Source organism: Cavia porcellus, unplaced genomic scaffold (assembly GCF_034190915.1).
Source record: "Cavia porcellus strain 051 isolate PalLab524CR breed Dunkin Hartley unplaced genomic scaffold, mCavPor4.1 scaffold_2, whole genome shotgun sequence".
In the NCBI taxonomy this organism is placed as follows: Eukaryota; Metazoa; Chordata; class Mammalia; order Rodentia; family Caviidae; genus Cavia; species Cavia porcellus.
Genome location: NW_026947485.1, coordinates 31,226,959 through 31,251,462, shown reverse-complemented (window position 1 = coordinate 31,251,462; position 24,504 = coordinate 31,226,959). Strand labels below are relative to the sequence as shown.

General features: G+C 38.4%; 1 protein-coding gene across 3 annotated transcripts in view; it reads left to right on the top strand.

Annotated features, from left to right (window-relative positions):
• The window catches only part of Cpvl (carboxypeptidase vitellogenic like), a 123,718-nt gene that overhangs the window by 64,839 nt on the left and 34,375 nt on the right, over nt 1-24,504 (top strand). For all 3 annotated transcript variants that reach the window (XM_013150475.3, XM_013150474.3, XM_063239985.1), the window contains exons 8-11: nt 5,771-5,893; nt 6,287-6,418; nt 9,453-9,551; nt 11,129-11,302. In XM_013150475.3, the coding sequence (XP_013005929.1) occupies nt 5,771-5,893; nt 6,287-6,418; nt 9,453-9,551; nt 11,129-11,302 (528 nt within the window). The remainder of the gene's footprint in view (nt 1-5,770; nt 5,894-6,286; nt 6,419-9,452; nt 9,552-11,128; nt 11,303-24,504) is intronic.

Sequence of the window (24,504 nt, the reverse complement as noted above, 5' to 3'; positions counted from 1 at the left end):
CAACCTGAAAAACTGGACAAGGGCATATGGAAATGTTTGTAAGTTGGGCCCCCGGCTTTTGGAGAGCACATCCAAATCAAACCGATACATGTTTATTGAGTCTTTAGTTACATGGAGAAGAATATGAGTAAATTAGAAGTCATTATGGGCATTTGTTGAGGTGAACTGAGCACTCTGGAGAAATCAGTAGTATCCCATTAGATGAGATGTCTGGATTGGGGCAGGAAATGCTAACATAAATCTATTATGCAGCTGCAACCTTTTGAATTCTATCTACAGAGAGCAAACAAAGGGCTCCATTTGTTGACTATGGCTCAGAGTGTTCATACTCTTTATTTAAAAGTCAAATTAACTCCAGTCTCCATTTTAAACAAAAAAGTTTATTCATCTGGTTGAGTCACCTGGCTTCAAGCTGGGTTTCTCCAAATTGACACCCAGGTCAGAGTCAGAGAGAAAAGGGTGCATCTTTTTCACCTATGCTTGTAATGATGGAAGTTTTTTTTTTAAGATGCGTCCTCTCAATACTAAAAGAGAGACACTAAAGGCAGCGTGTACCTTTGCATGAATTTATGTGACTAAAAGTTGGCTGCAGATTAAAATCTTGCTATGTGTGTGTCTATGTCTGTAGATTTTGCAGGTTTCTTTTAAAGCTCATATTCAGGAGCGAGGCTTTGATAAAATCATATTCTTGCTGGAAGCATTTTTTGAAACTTCCCCAATGTGGTCTCTAAATTAGATGACACATGGTCTAGAAATGTCTAGGAAGCGGAGGAGATTACCACAACAGCTCTCCTCATTCATTAAATTTTGAACTGGCCATTTGAAGGCCACATTTCTCTTTTGGGTGAAGAGAAGTAGGATTCTGTCTACCCCAAGGCTAGGTGAAGTCAAGTTTGTCTTAGCCTAATCTTGGCTCCTGCTACCCATTACAGTGAGAGTTTTCACCTGGTTTTGTGGTTTTCTTTGTGTTTTTATTATTTAAGACATGAGAATTATCTTCTTCCCTGTGGCCCACCTCCATGAATAGTGGCAGCTCTGCCATAATCTGGAAAGACTTGGGAGAGAAGGCATGTAACCGCTCTTCCTACAAGAGCAGCCCACTTCCTTTGTTTCTGGTGATGTAGAGGAATCACGTCAGGAAGTTTTCCAAGCAGCGTCATCCCAGGGAGCAGCTGGGCAAGTCAAGGCAGAACAGGGAAAGGAGCTCAGAATGACCCTCAGCATCCTCCACTCATGGTTACTGATGTTGAAACCCATTACCAGGCACAGCTAAGACCTGAGGCCTAACTTTGGGTGGAAAACGCCCAGGCCTAGGTGCAACGTTTCCAAAGCCATCGCTCACAGTCACAGATAAAAGTCCTACATGATTTGCCATGAAGTGTATACCTAGAAGCAAGGCAGAGGTTGAGTATAACCGCATTTATTTTCTTCTGCTAAACTTCAATAAGAAATTTAGCCAACTGAGAATAGCTTAAACAATGGTAACTGCGAACATATGTGAAATTTCTGTAAAAGGACGTTGTTTCCATTGTAATATTATTCTCTGCTGTTTTTTTTTTTTCTTTCTAGAGGAGTGGGTTGAAGCTTGATTTTAGATATGGACTCTTTTTCATCCCTGTAAAGTAGCTGGGTTGCAGGCATATAGTTACTCATCTCTGACTGTTGTTGAAACATGTAGGAAGGGAGAAATTCAAATGGAATACACAATTACAAGTTTCTTTAAGTCTAATTTCATTGTACTTTTACACATCTGGATAATTAACCAAGCATTACATTCTCTCTAGAGTATTTTTACAAGTACAATATGCTCTTCATGTGATTTCCATTAGGCTGTTCCAAACATTTAAGAACTCAGGAAGATTGCAGACCAAGATTCAAAACTACTATGCCATTATGATGTTGAGAACTTTTTGCCATGGGGGAAACAAAAGAGTTAGAGCTGAATTCTGAAATTTTTCAGATATAGTAGAAAAATTGGAGGTTTATTGCTTCGTTAAGCTTAGACAATATAAGTGTATACAAACACATGTTAATATCTCTGTTTCTTCTTGTTGGAGGTGTGCTCCAATATGGTCACTGTGCTCCAATATGGGAAAAATTAACTGAACAAGAGCCGTGCTAGAATTGGCAGGCTGAAGCTCTTCTAAGTATTAGAAATAATAAGGGGAGATTAATATCCAGATGTGTCAATTGGTAACATTTGGATTGTTGTGTAAGACATATATGTTTATCTGTCTAAATTCTTTATTCGAAGGTCACTGCTAAAGTCTAAAATAATGTGTTGGATAGTTTCTGGCTGTACTTTTTCTCTTTCCTTGATAATTGCTTTGATGTTGTGCTGAGCTTTTATGAGGCCAAGATCAGATCTGATGTTAGGGGTTAGTGTTAATTCATAGACTTCGTTGTCCAGCTGCTGCCCACATTGGTGAGCACCATGGGGAGGTTGGAGAAACTGCAGGACTAACCAGCTGTGGTTAACTGTTGTCAGCATTATAAGCAGAACTCAAAACAAAAGGAACAAGAGTTCTTAAAAGTTCAAGGTCAAGGGCTAAGCCTAAGGGACCACAGAGGCATCCTCTAATTTGTAAGGCCATTATATCTAAATCCTGCCCCTCCCCCACATATGAGGGTCGATTCTATTTGAAATGCATACAGAGAGGAGAAGACTAGGTAAAATTAAAAAAAAAAAAAAAACTTGTCATTTGAAGTACTTGTGGTGATCAGAAATTGTTAAATTGAGAAATAAAAAATTCAGAATAAGTGTGGTTTTGCAAACAAAAAGATAACAAGGAAGGTGAAAATTGAAATTTCATTATAATGTTTCTCTGTCTGTTTTTCAAAAAATCATCTCATAATTGTCTACTGTGTGACAGCCTGAGTCATTCATCCAATGGAATGATTAATGAAAAAGGCAATGAAGGATTTGTCACACTGACACAAAGCAGGGAAATGTGTGATAGCCACTAGCAGCAGAAAAATGAGATAAGTGTCATCACCGTTAGCTTAGCGGATGTGGATTGAATACTGAAGAATCTGTTTTCGAAAGTGATTATAGAATTAGTCATCTCACTGTCTTGTTTTTCATATATGGTCAGCTTAGCAAGCAAGGCATAGATAAAATCAAGACTGAGTCCCAGTGTGGGGGCTGAGAGATCCCTGCTGCATTCCTGAACTGTTGACTGAATATGATTTGATGTGAGAGATGAGGGTTTTATAGATGGAAGTCATGCAAGGCATATGACTGAAATGCACAGACATGCTTGTTTTCATGATTGTAAAATATAGGAAAATAATGTTTACTGTAAGTGAACCCAGATTAAAGTAGGTGAAATAGCTTGGTTCACAGTAGATGCTAAAAAGTCCGTGTTTCTTCTTAATTTCCTGCCTGGTCATGGCCCAGATGTGCCTGATGGTCACAGGGAAAAGGATCATAAAATTCTGGATACTTTAGGCTAAATCTGTATTGTTGTCTGCTAGTGATTTAAGGTGCATCCCCCTCGACCTCAGAAAGAATGAAGGCAGGTGTTTCTTTCTAGGCCTAACATTAAGAAAATCTGAGAAATAGCATCACTGAATAATAAACTCAGCATTTGCATCAATTTTCAACAGAGAAAAATATTTAGAAATAATGTTAGGTAAGTTACCTAGCAAGTATATTTTTATGTAACTACATTGTGCTAGGCAGTGTGCATACTTTGGGGCTAATAATTAAAGCACTGGTAAAGGTTGAGCCATCACATTTGAGACAAAGTTTCCATAGCATGTTTTCAAAAGACATTGAGAGCTTTACAAGGGCAAATGTTGTGCCTTATTTATTTTCATGACTTCTCAAATATCTCGCATTAATGCATTTGACAAGAGTCATTCAATAAGCCATTGTTAAATAAAGACTGCATAATACATCTTTTCCAGTGAAATAATTACTCAAGGAAGTGTGCCTTTCTGTACCTTACAGAAATTTTATTTTCTAAATATCCATGTATTGCGCCAACAAGAAAACAAACTACAGTTATGCAAAAAATCAAATTTTAGATGTATAAACAGATTTTTATAGCTAAAATGTACTTAGAAATATGAGTGAATGGACTGCTTTGATTCAGTACTTTGCCTAATAGTTCATTACTGCATAAGAGGATTGTATCAGTGAGACCTTATATAAATAGCATAAATTATACTCCTTTATTATTAGTTTGGAAGGAATGCAAATTTTGTAGAAGGTCAGATGAGGTGTGCTTTGGTTCTAGTACTTAACTTCTCTGAGTCCTGATGTCGTGTCTTGAAATTACATAGTGGTGTCTCCAGCATGAGGCTATGGTATGAATTAGCTAAGACCTCTCAGGGATTCCTAACCTTGGAACCACAGATCTCTGGCGATCCCTGGAGACAGGGTAGAGGGTCTGTACACTTGCAGCTACCCACATGAGGGTTAGAATCTATCTTGAACATACATCAATTTTTTTGAAATTAAAATTTGTTGGAGAATGATAAAGACTAAGGCAAAAGTAAGGGAGAGAAGGGAAATATAAAGATAGAAAAGAAGAGGTATTACATTTTAAATAGGGTGGTCAAGGAAAAGATCTCTCAGAAGGACCAATTTGAGGAAGCGAGAAAATGAGCTATATGGATATCTGTAGGGAGAACATTCCGGTGTTAATGCAAAAGCCTGGTGGACAGGCTTGCAATATGTCAGGAAGAGTTCAGGAGCCAGTAGGGTTAGAGAAAAATGAGCAAGAAGGGAGTAGTGGATGAAGGGGAAGAGAGCAGCTCCCATCAGCGTCGTGTCCCAGAAAAGCCCTTTGTTTTTACTTGAAGTTGAATGGGAAATGGATGACACATTTCAGTGGAGAAGTGGCTGGAGCAGGGTAGTGGCAGGATGCGAGAAGACACCACACTGTGGAGCTGGGGGATTTTTGTGGGGATGCAAGCGAAACAAAGGTGTATAAGGAATTGACAGCAAGATTTTTGACCTGAACGATCAAAGCAGAGTTAACATGAAGGGGGGGCTGCAGGAAAGCTTGGGAATTGGGAGCTTCATTTCAAACAGGAGATTTAGCGTCAGACATACAATGGGAGATACCAAGAAGGCAGCTTTGGATGGGAAAAATTACAAAATTGTTGTAAAATATTACTAGGTCAACTGTAACACTTTTTCAGCATAGTCTAAAAGTAGAAGTATTATCATGTTTGTTTGGGGAAAGGATAGTCACAGAATATTTGGACCTTGAAAAAGGACCCTGTGCTGAAAAATGTTGGAAGTAGAGATAAATTCAAGTGAAAATTTCAGTGACCAGTAAGTATTATTTTCCATATCCCCTTCTATTCCTTTAAATACATTGATTTCAAAATTTCTATCATTATCTAGATTTTGAAGTTTTAGGTTTAGATGAGATTTTTTTTCTCTTTAATGAAATTTGAATCTTCTTTAATGAAATTCTACTGAGAAAAGCCAAACAGATGTGAGAATTGTGTTCTCTGTCTTACATCTTTTTATTTTGGGAGGAAATTAGAATGTTGACTTTTATATATGTTTGTTATTTTTGGTGTACCTAAACTATAGCTTGTATGTCATTTCATGCTATTGTTCAATAACAAAATTATAACAAAAGAAATGAGAGGCAAAACTGTTTGCTGTTATGGAGTTGACATTGTGAAGGTGATATCAGATGGTATCTCATACGGAAACATTCGCTGTTTCTTTAATTAGCTTAAGCACATATAATTGTACTAACTTCAATTTGTGATTGTGCATGCTAACGTCTGTCCTTCTCAGTCTTATGCAGGGAAATACGTACCAGCCATTGCACACTATATCCACTCCCTCAACCCTGTTCGGGAATTCAAGATCCACCTGAAAGGAATCGCCCTTGGAGATGCATATTTTGATCCTGAATCGGTAAGTGTCTCGCATTTTCTTTCCCTTTTGTCTCTTACAGATATTAGACCCCTTTTGGTCAGATGGACACTTCCTTACTGTACATGCCTAATTGATAAAGAGCATTATTGGGTGATTTTATGATTTAAATCTTCAACTTTTTACTACGTGTTCTCTTTTATGACTTCCTACCTTGGCTATGAGTGCAAAAGCATGCATGTGCGTGTGCATGCATGCACACAGATGTGTGCTTTGTAGGGTATGTATGTATAATTATGTGCATACTTGTCTTTCTTGGCCAATTTCAGCACAAGATTGACAATTACAGAGGGCTACTTCATGAAGCCATGGACTTCCCAACCCTCCATCTTTCTCTCTTTTTCTGCCATTTATACATGTCTCTTTTGTCTTCAGATTGTTGGGGGCTACGCAGCATTCCTGTATGAAATTGGCTTGCTGGATGAGAGGCAGAAAAAGTACTTCCAGAAGCAGAGCGATGAGTGCATAAAACACATCAAGGAGCAGAACTGGCTCAAGGCCTTTGAAGTGAGTTCTGGGGCTCTGTGCTGCCCTTGAGCAATTAAAACCAGCTGGGGGTGGGGGGTCAGGAGACGCACCATGGTGCTCAAGCATTTTTGTGTGAGAGGAGAAGTATCTGTTCTACTGTCTCAGATCAGGGACTGGACACAAACTCTTTGCATTTCTTTGAGTTTACTTTGGCTGTGTTTTAAACCTGTGATCATACTGGAGTGTTTGTCTAACTGTGCCTTTCATTAACTGTTCAGAATTCTTTAAAAACTGTGTAGGACCTAAAGGCACACTAGATCATATGGAAATCAGCCGAGAGGCAACCTGGGAAGTGGATGCATAACATATGCCCCAAACCATTGAAGGTTTATGTCCACAAATAAGCATTCAGATGGAGCAGTGACTGTAGTATGCAGCAAATGTCACATGTTCCTTTATGTTAGGAACAAAGATTATGAAGTGTGGCAATTTGAAACTTTTATAAAGAATCATTGGTATGTGTGAATGTTGTTACATTGCTGTCTGAAAATCAAACTAGAGATTTGATAATATGATTATATTTTTCATCCTCTTGTCTTTTCTTTTGGTGTTATATAAAATATAAGTATACAAATTAGGATATAGAGAGATGAGTGGTTCGGTCCAGTGCAGACAAAAGTCATACTTAAACAGTGTTCCTTACTAAAGAGCCATTCTGTTTGACACATTGGTAAATGAAGCAAGGACTAAATTTTTGAGGACTTTAATCTGCTTGTCATTAGACACACAGGATATGTACCTGCAGTCATTATGGTTAGTTAGGCAGAAGTTAATAGTCTTCTGTCTAGTGCTGATCCTCTGGTTCAGTTCAAAATAGGAGAAGAACAAACTGAGGGAGAAAAGGGTAACTTAAAGTTACCTCCATTTCACAAGTCTGCTTCATTTTTCAGGACACTGCCTGAAATTCCCCAAGGCAGTAGCCACCGTGCTCTGAATTCTGATGGCAGCAAGCTGTGCAAATGGATTGAGAGAGGGAAGTCCCTGCCATCCCTGAGGTCTCCAGTGGGCCCTCACTTCTGTGTCAGGACACCAGATGTGGTTGCTCTGTATAAGTTCAAAGTTTCTTCATCTATTAGAGATACGAAGGAAGAAGGATCTTGCAGGACACACGCAGAGTGTGTGCTTACACTCACAATGACATTATTTTCAAGATTGGAGTCAAAGATGGGAACAACATGTGAACCTTTAGAATTAATGCCAATTTTATGGGTTATGACAGCAGTGTGCAAGTGAGAAATCTGATATTCTTTTAGAGAAGCACATAGAAATTAAGCAGTGTCAAGAGTAAGAACACTTGAGAAGCCCAGATGTATGAAGAAGGTAGAGGGGTGATTGTGACTTTTGCTACATAAGCCTAGAAATCCACCTGATTAGGGAAAGTGTTGAAAAGGTGGAGTCTTTTATGTATAGCAAGAATGTGCCCAGGAAGTTAAGTAGCATCTCTTCCAAATCAGATTTCATCAGAAAAACAAACAAAAAAAAATCAGCAACAAAACTAAAAGTTTTAAAGGGTTGGGACATCTTGTTGATCATTGATCTAATATCTTGAGCGATCAATTTAAACATAAAGATCTTTGATATTTTTAGAAAAATATGAAGAAAATTAGGACAGTAAGCCAGGGGCTGAAATGTATTTGTATGGTGAGCAGTGAAAGACTCTAAGAAATCCTGAAATCAGATACAATACAGGTGCTAGAATCTTGAGCCTAAATGATACCTGTTTGATGCTTTGATTTTAAAAAATTATTTCATTAATTGAAAAGCAGTACCTCACAGGTGGAAGGGACTTTAGAGACAGAGAATAATACACACAGATGTATATATTTTGCTTTGAGGATGCTGAGACCTGTAGGAGTGCAATGAATTGCCAAAAGACATAGCAGTAAACTATAGCAGCCTATGGCTAGAATTATTTCTTCTGATACTATCCCAACATTTCTCTTGAAATGGATTTTAAACATTTTATATAGTATCCTGTTATATCTTACAGACCTTACAGTGTACCAAAGATCCGATTCGTGGTCATGTCTTCTCTTCCTTTCTGTGGCAGTGCTCTGAATTAGAATTCTTAGGTGAAATGCGTTAAAACCAGGAGCTGGACTTCATGGGTTTGGGCCATTCATTTTATTTCTGTGACAGCAGGCAATGTTTTACTCTTTCTGGAAGCAAATCCATTCTTTCAGTTATTTATTTTTATTACATTATTTATTTATTTTTATTTTTGTGTTTTTGAGACAGGGTTTTGCTATGCAGTCCAGGCTGGCCTTGAGCTCACTTTGTCATAAGGCTGGCCTCAAACTCATAGCAGTTCTTCGGCCTCAACCTCCTGAGTGCTGGGATTCCAAGTGTGCGCTGTCACACTCAGCCTCAAATCCATTCTTTTAAAAGTTGATTTTATACTTTCATTAATGTTGAAGATAACACCCCTAAAGATGAGTTCCAAAAACTCTAGGTACATTAAAGACAGCTACTAGCCTATTTATGTTCCTTCTGGGTGAGCAAATTAGAAAAAGACACTTCCTCTGGACTCCAAACCTGGCAGTTCAGAGTTTGGCGAGCAGGAGCCTCCAGTGAGAGGATAAGGGTGACCATTTCTCCAGACCCTGGATACTCAGCTTGGTTAGCAGAACTTCGGCTGCTTTGCCAGCCCTGTAGCCTGCTTCTTTTCAGCCTGTTGGTCTGCTACCTCCTCATCATCTCCAGCCCCCTTCTAAGCCAGACTCTCTCAGTGTCCCCTACATGTGTGTGCACGCCTACGCTACCTTCTATGCCTGTTCTCCTTCTCACTCTATAACTCACTACCTATTTTGCCTAGTAGCGCATATGTGTTGTCTCCTCCCAGAATCCAACCTCCAAGAGGTGGAATTTTGATCTGCCTTGTTCCCTGAGGTTTCCCCAATGCCTAGCACAGCATTTAGCACACAAATGTGCAATAAATGCCTGGCCAGTGAAGCAGTAAAGGAATGAACAGTTTCTGACATTTCCTTTTCTTTCTCCCTCTCTTCCAACCTAGGTACTGGATAATCTGTTAGCCGGTGACTTAACCAGTAAGCCTTCTTTCTTCGAGAATGTGACGGGATGCACTAGTTACTATAACATTTTACAGTGCACGGTAATGACCAAAGTTTTAAAACCATAGTAATGTTTGTTTCAAACTTCTGGCACAACCAAACTCTCTCTGATTTGGGGAACATTATAGCTGACTTTATAGCAAACAGATATGTCCACAGTGCAGTGCTTGATTTGGTCTACTGACCTGTGGGATTTCATCCCCTCCAGTTATCCTCTGTCATGGAGAGTGTGATATTCCAGATAATGCAGAAGGATTTCTGATGAATCCAGTGCACCCCTCCGCTCCACCAGAAGCTTGTTACGTGGAGAGGCCCTACACAAAGAAGGGGCAGGCTGAGATCACAGTGCTGGGTTATCAGGTCTCTGCTTCAGGCCTGCTTCTGAGTGTCTTACAAATGCCCACATTCTTTGTTCTGTACTTAAGATGGTTTAGGCAATCAAAGCTGCCACCGCATTTATGAAAATATTTGCTTTGTCTTACTTTTAGCTTGAGATGGTTAGTGCATTTAGTATGACCCTCACTTCAGGCCCTCTGGAATATTTCTCTAAGTATTCAAGTAGTTTCTTTCATAAAAGTAGCCCAAAGTGGATGTTTTTATGTAGAACTAATCAAATAAAGGAAAAAGGAACCAAAGCAGGTTCGGATTTGCATAATCTTTGTCTAGTGTATTTGACAATACATTCAGTTTTTTAAATTACCACATTTATGAACTATTTGTAAATAAAATGCAATCAATTTCAGTGGAATTTGCCAACTCAATAGTTTCGGATTAATGTTCTACTAAGAGCAGACCACATGTTAAGGAAAAGAGAAACTAAAAATGTGATTGTGATTGTGTTTTTTCTCTGTAATATAATCACAGTTTTTCTCTGTGATATATTCACAGTTAATAAAAATCGTTGAAGTACAACATTGTTGAATTCAAACCCTCACAGTTTTTTATGCCCTTTTGTAACAAAGCTTTTGTTTTTTTCTTTTTGTTTTTTACTACCAGGGATTGAATTCACGACCTCTCGCTTACCAGGCAGATGCTTACACTGCTGAGCTAAATCCCCAGCCCTTAAAGCCTTTTTATTTAAAAAAATTATTCTTTTTTTATTCTAGCACAATGATTGTTGCAAACATTTTTATGCAGTGTGGTTTTTATGGAGAAATTTCTTTGGTCACGTCTGCTTTGTAAACTGTCATCTGTTCTCACAATTGATATATTTCTCCCCCTTAAGTTATAGTCAGCTGATAGTTTTGTATGACTTTAATAATCAGCAGAATATAGAAAAGAAATTTTTAACTTTTAGTTCAACATGTTGACCTTGCTACGGAGCAATATCAGGATAATCTCATCTCTTTTCCCTATCTCTACCACTGAGGTATTTTCTAATTAAAGTCACAGACTGCAGAAGATTAGCTTCCAGAACTGGCTGCAAGAGTACCAGACCATTCATATTCGTAATGAAAGGATCTCCCTTAAATAACCTCAGAACCTCCCAATTAAATTTTAAGAACGTGGACAGTAGTCCTGTCACAGTCTATGTACCATGTTACACCTTATGAGAAATTTGCTGGTGTTCCTGACACAGGATCGTGTTTTCTAATGTTTCTGATGTGCCCTCTGCTAGGATCCTGAGGAACAAAGTTACTATGGGAAATTTTTGTCACTCCCAGAAGTGAGACAAGCTATCCATGTGGGAAACCGGACTTTTAACGATGGAGCTGATGTTGAAAAGTACTTGCGAGAAGACACAGTACAATCAGTTAAGCCGTGGCTAACTGAAATCATGAACAACTACAAGGTAAGAAAGTTACATTAATCATTGTCTGCTTTAGGAACTTTTCAGGCTGCCCAGAGCAGAGATGACTTTCTTTGATTTTAACTTCACTCCTGCTTTTTTGTTAAACGTGTAATACCTGCAAATGTAAATAACACCTTTAAACTTCTTTGAATGAAACATTGCATTATTCTTCTTTTTAACTGAACAATTTCTCATCAGTCTTCAAAATGAAATGCCTGTGGCACTTGCCAGCTTTCACTGGGAGAAAGAAAAAAGACAGCCAAATGGAAAAGAGGTCTGGCCTTGCGTAAGAGCCAGTTCTTCCTTAGTGTTTGCTTTATAGTACGAATTGCAATGAAGTCAGGAATAAATGAAATCAACCAGTTGTTCCAAAAATGTACTTTGCCTAATAATCACATTCATTCCCTTTGTTCTGTGACAGTTGTTTCTGTGTCTACTTTAAACCTAGCTCTCTGCTGGGCCGTCACTGAGAACACTGCTGTGCTGGGGCTCAGCGGGTCAGGCGTGTGTCAGCCGGCTGGGGTGTGCTGCCTGATTTGCTGCTGGAGATTTCAGTGGAAATGAAATCACAGGAATTAGCCCTGTAGCCTTAGGCAGAGGAGCCCGGGAGCTTAGAACTCTCACCTTGGTAAGGGCGGACAGATAGTAGCTGACAGGAGCAAAGGCAACCTGTGTAATGCTGTTTCTTTCCCAACCACTGTTCTCTGAGTCCCTCCTCTGGTCCACCAGGATTGCTATCATTTGTCCTAGGGACATCTGAAGGATAAGTGATAGAGGACACTGTAGCTTCCTCCCTTCACCTGGCAGAAGCAAATGTAATTCTTGGAGTGAATAAGAAAACAGGGAAGGCAGTAATCCATAAAGCACCTTGGAATGAATCACAAAAAATACTGTCTTTTCCTTAAAATGCTGTATTTCCATCTCTCAGAAATTATCCAGTATATTGCTTTTGTTAGCCCAGACTCTTCATGCCGTTCGCCAGCATAAGGAATATTCATTTCTACCATGCTTCTGTGGTCCCTTTGGATTGTTTAGTGCACGGTCCGTAATACTTTCTAGAGAGCTCCTGTGCAAGTGCTCCTTTACTAGACATATTTCAGAGTATGTTAACCCTGGAAGGCCCACTTTTCTGACCTTAGTACACAAAGTTTGACATGTAAACTTTGTTCAAAATAATCTAAGGCCAAGTATGCACAATCCACAGACCTTTCATAAGTCTGTGGAATTGGTGAAATACTTTTAAGGAAAGAAAGGGTCTGTCTAGAAGAGTCTAGCATTTCAACCATCCTGATGTTTGGTTCTGCTGAAGATGCACAATAATACTTGGTGTTTGCCTGCCTGGAACCTCCTCTGAGCACCTCCAAAAAGAGCGCTGTTCCTCTTCTGTCCTCTGGACTCCACCATGGTTATATCTAGCACCCAGTACTGCCATGGTGGGCTCGCAGTCTGACACCTGTACTGGAACCAGTCTGGATGCTGTACTAAAAAGATATCTAACAAATCTATCCATAATCCATCAGGTTTTTATTATCCACAAATTTACTAAACCAAGAGCTTCTCTCTGACATTTCAATACATAAACAATCTGCTCTAATACACAATTGAGGAATAGTGAATGGGCTTGTTGATTGTGAGTTCTCATGTACACTGTTTGTGCTCTTGAGAGATGTGTCTTCTCACTATAACTTTAACTGAAATGTGAGTTCTTTCTCAGCCATATGACAATAGGGTGAGGCATACATTTTACCTGATGATGTAAACTCTCCTAACTCAACACCACAGGTTGTTCACTAGAAAGAACTATGAAAGAATATATATTGACTAGAGGGGTGCTACCTGTCTGTTCCTGTTGATCATGTAACCCAAAGCCACTCTTGAAGCCAGTTCAGGCTCCTATAGTAAAATAGTATTTTTTTTTTCCCCTTTGGATTGAGTAAGCGATAGGCCACAAAAACGTATGCTCAGAGTTTTGAAGGCTAGAAGTCCCCCATGAAGCACCAGCCTATCTTGTTTGTGTCTGGTGACAGCTTACTGTGTGCTTCATAAATAGTGCCTTCTTCCTGAATCTTTTCATATAAGAAGAGGCAAACAAGCCCCAGACTTGACCTCTTTTATAAGGATATTAATCACATTCATAAAGGTTCCACCTCCTTGATTTAATTTCCTTGAAGTCCTCACCTCTCACTACAGTGCAAATTAGGTTTCAGCATATGCCTTTGGGAGGAGTGCATAAATATTCAACCTACAGTGCCTATCAGAATATATCCAGTGGAATCCAGTATTTTTTATACTTTAACTCTGAATTAGTCTTCAGGAAAAAAAAAAGAACAATGGAGTGGTATAGATAAGCCATGTTTCCACATAGAAAAGAGAGCAAAATTTGCAGTTAAATCTGAATGCAGTCCAAGCAGTGGCCACTGCTCATGCAGATGTGTATTTGCTGGGGCAGCTAGTGCTGCCCTTTGGCAGTGGTTATCTCTGGCTTGTCTGTTATTGATGGCGAACCTCAGTGTAAACATAATTTAGGTTGGCTAAAGACATTAGTATCCTTAAGGTCATATTTATGTGAGACTCAGTTCTAATTTGTCACAGAAAGTATAGAGCCTGTTTTTATCCATATAGACATACAAGTCTTTTCCCAGCATAGATTTGTGTTAGCCACTGAGGAATATCTCCGGCAGGGTGGAGAATGCCTTCTGATGGGAGGCTGTTTGCATGTTGTTTCTGCGTAAATATTAGTTTCTGTGTAAACTACTTGAAAACATAATCCTCTTCATGCAGTGATGTATGAGAGATACATACTCAAGTCATTTTCTTTTAGTACTTTCAGATGTTTTGAGTGACATATCTGGGCAGGTTACAAAAAACTGGAATGAGAAAAAAATCTGTGGAATGATTTGACTTCTTTATGATTAAAACAGTTTCAAATATTATTAGTATTTTTTGAAGTTGGCAGGTAAAAGAACATGGTGTCACACATGTTTTTAAGTCGTACTTCTTGAGTTTGAGTTCTGTTTCTGGTATTCACTGGCTGGGGTCTTTTGTGGGAGAGTATGGAAACTCTATGTTTCAGATTCTCTATATGTAAAATAGGAATAAAAATGGGACTTAAACATAAAAAGTATATATATATATATATATATATATATATATATATATATATAATTTTTTAAAGTGTTTGGTGAGCCAGGCATAGTAAGGCATGACTATAATACCAGCATTCTGGGAAACTGAGGCAGAAAGATCACAAATTCAAATTTTCCCTGGGCAACTTAGTAGAACTCTGTCACAAAATAAGACATTTAAAAAGCACTGGGGATATAGCTCAGTGCTTGAACACCCCTAGTTTGATTCCTAGTACTGAAAAAGACCAGTGTTTAGTGGTTAGAAAGTACTTTTGAGTATAACTTGTTACCAAGACTGTTCAAGTTTCAGTAAAAATCTCTAAGATCTTGCCACATATAAAAGTTATATAAGAAACTTTGAAAAACAGAAAAAAATCAAAAAGTCTTAACAGTTCGCTGGTTTCCTTTCAGGCACATAAGGAGTTTAGAAGTTGCCACTTTGTTCTAACAACAGGAAAAAACGAACGAACAGTTCTCCTTGAACATGTATAAAAAATTTTGAGGTCAGAGGGCAAACGACTGCTTCTTAAGCTAGAAAGCCAGATGAGAATGTAGAGAGGCTGGTTGACCAGAGCAGACACTCGGGAATAGGAACCTCTAGAGAGCAAGAGCTGAGGGGGAACTCCAGGACTGTAAGTGGTGAATGACTAGACACTCAAAGTGGTCAAATCTGTGAGTTGAAAACTTCAGGGGGACCCAGGGAGACAGAAGAAAGAAGGCCCTATACTTTCATGAAAATTGCCTCCAGGAAGTCAACCTGATTTTTTTAGTGAATTTTGGCTTAAACAAGTGGAACTTGAAATTAAAGCACAACAGTACTTATATTAACAGCCCCCAACATGAAATAATTAGCTATAAATTTAATGAAATGTGCATAAGAACTGATAAAGAAAACTGAAAAATTCTCCCGGAAGGTAAGAAGAGCTAAACAGATGGAGAGATATTCCCTGTGCGAGGATAGAAGGACCCGGTTTTGGTTTGAAGTCAGTGCCTCCCAAGTTGACTCACATTGTAACCTGATTCAGCATCTCTCAGCAAGTTATTCTGTGGATAGGGGTGAAAAGATTCTAAAATTTTGTGTGGAGGGGCAAAAGACACAGAAACGCAGTCGGTTTCAGTGGGTTGAAATCGAGGTGTGACAGGGCTACACTGCCTCCGGGGGCTCCACAGAACAGTTCAGTCCTGACCCTTCCAGCTTCGGGTTGTTGGCTTGTAGTCATATCATCTCACTCTGCGCTGGGTCACATTGCCTTCTCCTCCCGTGGCCTCCCTCTGTGAGGATGCTTGTGATTGCAACTGGAGCCTTCTTGAATAATCTGGGATCATTTCTCAGTCTCAGCATCCTTCATGGAATCACACCTGCGAAGCCTTTTATAGGCTACCATTCACATGTTCCAGATACTAGGAATAGATGTCTTTTCGAAGGAGGCATCATTCAGCCTATAACAGCTAGTGACTATAGCATTTTCTTGATCTGATAAAGTCTACCAAAAATTAAAATAGACATCATACTATCTAATAAAACACAAGAGCACTCCTTTTAAAATCAGTTTGTAATGATAATAGCAAGTAAGTTATTAGGGGAAATTCTGATTAATAAATGTACAAGGATTAATGGAGTAGAAAATCATTATTTGATAAATACTACAGTAGTAGCTATTTCAGGCAAGAATCATCAATGGATTTTAAGATGGGTGAATGAAAATATGCTGAGAAGCAGGGTATTTAAATCATTTCAAAGTATCCCCCTAAAAATACTTACTATGAATGAGGAAATAGGGACAAATCAGGCATCAGATAAACTAGAATCAAAGCTAACATCCACAGTCACGGTACAAAGCAACCTGAGGGGCCTCCTGATGTGACGTACTGGGAAGAACACATTACAACAAGTGTGATGTTCTTTCCAAAATGTGTAACATTAATTGCATTAGGAGGAAACAGCACACAACCCAAACTTGGGTCATTTCACAAAGTAACTTGTGGGTACTCACCAAGAGGTGATACAAGACTAAGGAATTGTTCCTGATTGGAAGAGACTGAAAAGATTCAAAACTAAACATAATGGCCCTTGCTTGGAGCCAGGATGAGGAAAATGTTATTAGTTGAAAGCTAGAAACTTTTATTCCGTAGATAGAAAAAAATAATGTGTCAATGTTAATTTCCTGGTTTAGATAAGTATACCGTGGTTATGTAAAGTATCAGCATTTGGAAAGCCTATGTAAAAGATAAGCAAAAATTATTTGTTCTGTTTATCAGATTTTTAAAAATATATGTCACATGCCAGAAACTCACCCTGTGGTTTTTAATATACTCACAAATTTTTGCAACCATAGCTACTATCTAATTTCAAAACATTTTCATCACATCCCCCTGCCAAAAAACCCTTACCCATTAGCAATTACTCTGCCTCTTTCCCACCCACTCAACCCTGGCAGCCACTAATTGAATTTCTGTCTCTATGGATTTGCCTGTTTGGACCACTTCATGTACATAGAATGGTGCAATCTATGACCTTTTGTGTCTGGTTTCTTTCACTTAGCATAATATTTTCAAGCTTCATCTGTGTTACAGTATGCATCAGTATTTCATTCCTTTTTATTACCAATTTCTTTGTATAACTATTCTTCATTTTATTCATCAGTTGAAAGATATTTGGCTGTTAATAATGCTGCCATAGACATTTACATAGAAGTTTTTGTGTAAGCATAGTTTCAGTTTTCTTTGGTAGGTATGTAGGAGTGGAATTACCTGGTCATTGTGTGGACTTTATATTTAGCATTTCAAAGAATTGCCAGAATTTTCTGAAGTGGCTTCATCATCTTACAGTTCCATTAGTAAGAGATGAGTGGGGCATTTTCTTCCTCTTTGTTAACACTTGTCATTGTTCAATGTTTTGACTGTAGCTCCCTTAGAGACTATGGTGTTTTCTAGCGGGTTTGACCTATATTTCCTTAATGACTAATAGTGTTGAATACTTTTTTCTTTGTTCATTTTTATATCTTTGGAGAAATGTATGTCCACTTTTTTTCCTCACTTATTCAGTTATATTTTAATTATTGAGCTGTAAGTGTTCTTTTTAGATTGCAAGTACAAGTCCCTTGATCAGATACATGATTTTCAAGTATTGTCCCTCATTTTCTGGGTTGTATTTTCATTTTCTTGATGGTATCCATCAAAGCTCCAAATTAGTTTTGGTCTCCAATTTCTGTTTTCTTTCATTGCATATGATTTTGGCACTATATCTAAGAAACCAGTGTCTAACCCAAGGTAACAAAGAATTGTATGTTTTCTGCACAAAACTCTATAAGTTTAGCTCTTAGTTTTCATCAATAGAAATTAATAAACTATAGCAAGATATAACAACACGGAGACTCTTAGAAATGTAATGTCAAGTGAGAAAAGGATGTCACAGCAGATTACAAACAGAACATGTGCAAAACAATCACAAGTGTATCATATGTGATTGCAGGATATATTCATTTACGTCAAAACTTTTTGTTCAAAGGGAGGGAAATTTTAAACCTGAACTCCAGGATAGTGATTATCTTGTGGGGGAGACAGGGTTGGGGCAGGACAGAAATAATTGGGTACATTAAGTGGTATCAGTAGCATACTAACTCTTAAGGAATAGTGCATTTGTGCTTGTGTTTACTGTTATGCCTCTAAACTTACAGATATACTACAATATTTTTGCATCCTTTGTTCTTTTTTATTAGCATTATTGAAATATACTATATTTGAACTAATATAAAGGGGTCCTGTGGTATTTCTATTCAAGCATAAATCATGCATTGATCATGTAGGTTCTTTGTCACATGTCCAATATTCATAATGAGATTTTAAAGGAGGCGGACTGCAGCTAGCACTTTGCAGAGAGTTAGTTGACTGAATTGTGAGTACTCAGTGATCGTTTGGACCTCTCACTGTGGCAGAGCCCTGAAAGTGTCTCAGCAGGCTGCAGAAAATTGTGTGGCATTATAGTGAAGGCCAAGACACTGATCCACTTGCAAAGAATCCTACCAATTTTCCTCACTCGTAGAACATGATGACATGACCCAAAATAGCAGAAAATGAAATCTTTTGTCCCTGGCTCTGCATGCCTAGTGGGAGACATATGATTTACTTTGCAAATCACATTCCCTTACATCTTCCTGATGGTGGCTTTGAAGTGCACTCGGTGTCGGAAGTCAAGTGGTTTGGAACTTAACTTTTATCTTTCAATCTGTAAGGTTTTATCTGTATTACAGGCAGTGAGCATCATGAAAGCAGCTGTCTTAGCTGTTTTTTTCAGCACTCTATATCCAGGGCTTAGCACAAGGCCTTGCACATAGTAGACACTCAATAAATTTTAATAAATGGGAGAATTACAGGGGGAACAAAGGAAGTGATAAAAGGCTTGTCAGGAAGTAGATGTTACTTAATGCCTTTTACTTCCTTTACTCTTCCCTTTCCTTGTGATTCTGAAACTGTACTTCTATGACCGTTGTTATTCTCTTGGCACCTTGGTATAACCTGGAGAATTTGAAAAAGAATACCGATCATGGCCCACTCCATAAAGGTGCTAATTTAGTTGCCTAATCTTGCAAATAGCACACAGTAGTGTGCAATCTATTTGGGGAAAAGAGGGAGAGAAGGAAAGATTTAAAGGATGCAGGAATAAACACAGATGGCAATAAACTGTCTTTACAACAAATTTACATTCAATTATAATAGATGCAAATAATTCATCACCTGAATGTTCCTTCCTCTTAATAGCAGTTAAAATAAAAAAATATATTTTTATTTTGATTATAAGATGTATTATAATTTTTAAAGTAGTGGAACGTGGTAGTAGATGGATAGGGCATCTCTAAAATCTTGGAAACCTAATCCATATTCTGCAAGAGCTTTGGCTTTGAAACTTCATGTAGAGGTTCTCTGGTCCCTTAGTCCTTCATGATAAAGGAGGAGTTTCATTGTTTCTGTTTTCCTAAAAGATTTTGTAGATGTTTTCAAATTCCCTTTTCCTTGTTATGTATATTTTCAAAGACTGTGTGTAGCTCAGCGGCACAGCATCTGTCTAGCAAGCACAGGATCCTGAGTTCAATTCCCAGTACCAGATAAATGAATAAATACTATGTGTAAACAAGTGACTGTGTGTTACATATTTCCCACATGAAACCATTATTTTAACAAATAGAAGCAATAGCTCTATATACAAAGGCTGCTCATTGTCCTTGGATGTGAGGTGGCTCCTCTTGCCAAGCTATTTAGAAGACCAGTGGAGTTTCACAAGGTACCATTGCCAGATGCTACTTCTTATCAACATATGCTTGTGCTTTTAAAAGTTAAGTGGCTGTGGGGTAAGGCTTAAGATGTTGTGTTTAAAAGTTCATCTAGTCAGGAAATTGTAAATATAAAGTTACATTTCCCTGTCACATCATTCTACAGCTCATTAAATTTCACCTAATTGCATCTTCAGAATTGAGGATCTTAATGTTTCTCAGCTTCACTGCCAGACTGAAATCTTAACACCCAGGTCATTAGAGTTTTATTTACTTATCCGAGGCTATCAAAAAACCTTCATTTAGGAATGGATAGTTTCTGATTTATGGATGTGCCACAGAAGTTTGAAAGGTAAATATTTCTAGTAAATCAAACTCACATTAGCAGTCTAATTGCTTGTGGCATTTCTCTTAAGAATTTCTCCTGATGGCAAAATATGTATGGTACCATTAGCCAGGAAACTAGGTTTGATAAGTGTCTAGAATACAAAGAAAAATTTAACACTTAATGAGCCTAAGTCTTCAATTGTTCATGGAATGAAGGCTTCCCTCAAACCATAATAACGAAGTCTGATTTGTTGACTTTGTAGTCACTTTTTTGTCCCTTTGAAGATAGTGAAGGCAGTACCAGCACCATTCCATGAGAAACCTGTGGGAGAAGAGAGTAGCTTCCAGTGAAGCATGGTAGAGGAGAGGGGTCCTCATTGTGGGACATTTGTTTTATGTAATTCTAACCAATCGATAAGCAACTGCCAGTTTACAGGCAAATACAAATGCATTCGTTCAAAAACCAATTTATTCCACAGAATTCCTTGTGAATTCATTTTACTTGTTTCGGTTATAATCCAAATGGAAGCGTAGCATTAATATTTTAATGAAGCATACTTCTTGGCTTTAAACTTTTTAAACTTTAAGCATTTCAATGAACACAAGGAAAAGTGAAGACCCATAAATTATGAAATGGAATTTTATTTCCCCTGAATTTGCTACACTTTTGAAATATTTTTCTGTTTATATTTTAAATTTTTTTCAGGGGAAATGTTCAAAATAAGAGAGTGTGCATGGCTCTTTTATTTTTATTTTATTAAGCCATTCTGTATTCTACCCCAGGAACTGTGTAGAGTTGCTTGATGCAATATCATCATCTTGCAAGGGCTTTGTTACTTGAAAGTATATTATGCTCAAAACATTAGACAGTACATTGTAATTTATGACAACAGGAAAAGTTCAGTTTAGTCTGAAGTCACCTATCTATAGCAGGGCAAAGGTACTTCGGAGAGAAAGATAATAAATGACAATACCATTCTTTTGCAGATTCTAGGGAACTGACAATAAGCAAGGAGATGCATAATTAAATCTAGTTGCTAGGAATCCAACTGCTGTGAAACAGACCGTTCCATCAGTTGTCTGTACTTTGGAAAGATACATTGGGAAAAGTTGGAGGAAGTATTTCTTTCTGAATATATTTAGTACTATTTATTATGCAATAATAAATGTCACCATGCTGGGCACTCAGTCTTTATTACTTATGCCATAGTATAGCAGAACAAAAGGCAAAAAAGATGACACAGTTGTTTTAAAGGATTGGATCTTCACAACAGTGCATGCCTAGCATCATCCACTGAAGTGTGGGAAGATAGTAGAAATTTGATTATTTTTTTAAAAAACAAACAATTGGTTTTAGTCATGTTTAGTGCATGGATTGGGCTTGAGTTGTTAAATTAACCTGTATGTTGGAGTGTCAGCATATCAGATGGGACAGAGTAACACAAAAGACCAATGCTTTTTTTGTGTGTGTGTGTGTGTGTGTGTTTATTTTTTTCATTCATCATCATTATCATCATTTGAATCTGTTTGTCACTCAATCTGACCTTAAGTCTAGAGCCATTCCCACCACAGTTTCTGTTCTTCCATCTGTGAACAGATAACAATTCAGTGGCAGTTGGCTCTGGTCTATTAGTCAAAGATGCCACAGCTGCCAGCTCCGGGGCTCTTCCCAGGACATTTTCACCATTGGGTTTGCCCAGCCTACATGGTAGAAGCTGTCCTGCTACACCCTTGCATGGCCAGCCTGTGCCACCTTGCTTATTATTGTTACTATTGCTCCCAAGTCTTGTCACTGGGGAATGGTCAGCACAACAGCAGAGCATTCCTATGTTACCATGACTGAATAAAGCTGGTGCCTTGAGCCAAACCTTCAGAAAGAAGAGCCTGGGCAGATGCCCACCTCTGCCCTCTGCATCTTGATTTTCTTGCCCCTCTGTGCTCTCTTCATTCTGCATATTCAGTCTATTTCTGCAGCCTCCTGCCAGTCCCCTTATTTGTTACAGTGATTTCCATCCTTTAGAACCCATTTGACATTCTCTGGAAAGAAAAGGGAAAAGGATACTTTATTCTCTGAACAGGGGATAGTTTTGTTTTTGGAAGAGGAAAAATCCACCAAAAAACCTAATTGCAAGCTAATGGGGTGGCTTTGATGAATAGAGCCATTGAAAGAGTGAGGCAGAGAATCTTGCACCTGACTGATACCAGGTTTTCCTGTGTAGATAAAAACATAAAGAGCACAGTAACAGGTAAGCTTTTCTCTTGTAAAAAATGGGAAAAGTAAACCAGGCAACCAGGCTCTTACTTCCTTCTATGAGATCAACCTGTTTGGAAACCTTTCATTAATGGTACTACCCTCCTGGGTGGGGATCTGGGGATTGGTAACAGGTGCAAGTTAGACTCCTAGAGGTGGGTTTTTGAGCTCTTTAGATGAATTCCTACTGACTGTCACTCTCAGTCCTCTTATAAGTGGAAGACAAAGTAATCTCCATCTAGAATTTTTTCAACTTGAAAAGCAAGTGTCTTATGGGAGAAGGAAATGTCAGTGGGCCAATTAGAATCCATAATGGATAGTGTGCACCCCGCTGATGCTTGCTGGACACTCTCGGCCTGCCTTTCACTGGCCTTAGTGCCTTCTGAGCCTCTAGATTTATGCCTTTGCAATTTGGTTAGCATTTCTCCTGTGGCTAGGCTGCCTTATTCTCTCTGCTGGCACTCAGGATTAGATTAGATGGAAGGGTCATCTCCCATTCCAGTACTGCATAAGAGTACTATTTCTGGTTTCCCTACTCCTCCCCGTAATCCTGGGTGAATTCACTCAATTTTTTAGTAGTGCTATTGTGTTTTAAACCTGAGGAAATGTAGTATAGCAGTGCTGAACAACAGAAATATAATGCCAGCCACTTATGTAATTTTAAATTTTCTAGGAGACATGTTAAAATATATAAAAGCAACAGATGAAATCAATTTTAATAATACACTGTCTTTAATACTATACGTTAAAATGTGTATCAATTTGCAAACAATGCTAAAAATGACTGAGATATTTTACGTTCTATAGTTTGTACTAAGCCTTCTAAGTCTGATGTGCATCTTAGATTTATAGTATATCTTAATTTGGGCTAGCTACATTTTAAGCATACAGTAGCCTCTGGATTGAGCCGGGTAGGTTGATGGTATATACTTAACTATCTATAAATTAGAGGGTTTTTTATTTGCAAGGCTATTTCTGGGTTGATTGAGTTGTGGGTAGATGAATGCTTCTTAATTAAATATATTTAATGATGTGCAAAGTGGAAAAAAATGACTCTTGGACCCAACTGCCAGTGGGGTTAAAGGATTGACAAGCATGTAGTGTTTGGATATGACCTTTGATTGTGACCTGGAAGCTGACCTCCGGAAACCAGGGAGGACAATTCTTTGCTAAGATTAGTCTGGGAATTTAGCACATCTGGGGTACTTGCAATTCGTTCAATCTAGTTTCTCAAATTTTTGACAGCAAAGGGAATGAGAAAGGGGCCATCAGTATAGACCCTGAAATAAGAGGCAAAGCAAAAGACCCCTCAGAAGGACCTCCAGGACTTTTATATTCAAACTATAGGGAAAATATTATTGTAAATTATTATTGAAAGTCATTTTAAGTGTGCTGTTTCAGGTCGTTGAACTTCTCTTTAAAGGTCACTGGGTTGAAGTGGTGGCTTTCTGGATCCTTTTCAAGTTGGCTTTGCTGCTTATTACCATCTAAAAGCTAAATTATATTGCTAGAAAGCAGCAATATTTTGGCTATATGATTTATGTAATCACTGGACACTCAGAAATGGCGCTCTGCTTTCATTTCTCTTTATGCATGTTGGCAAAACCGGTGTGTAGGGGATTGGCAGGCACATGGTGGGTGTTTATTCTCAGTTCACATTCCCCATTTCTTTGTCTTCCTTTTCATTTAAATTTGGAAACAGAACCTCTTTCTATAAGAACAGCTTGGTTACAGAAGTGGTCAATATGTCATTCAATAGTTGCATTACTTTGGTATCCCACTCTTCCCCCAGCATCCCGGAGGAAATGGGCTTCCTCCCTATCACATCTCTGACACCCTACAAGAACACCAGAAAGCAGGCTGAAATGTGAACCATGGGCAGTGGGACCAAGACCTCATCCAAAGGAAGGGTAGCAACTCTGCCTCTAGTTGTTGAATGTTACGCTCCTCAGCTGAATTACAGTTCTTTGTTTGAGTACTGAGCTTTTGGGAAACTCCTGGGAATTATCATTTGTTGAACTGGATATTAGTAAAACTGATTCTCTTCTGTTCAGAGGAAAACTTCCAGTGAGTCATGCTAATTGCCTCAAGCAGAAAGAACCCCTGGCTCCCTTGGAGTTTGTAATAGAAGAATGATAAGTAAAGTAGCCAGAGGTGGAAATGTGGAGGACGTGTTGTAGGAGTTTCATCGATTTAGCATCTGTAGGGAAGTTTCTTTTTAAAAAAAATTTT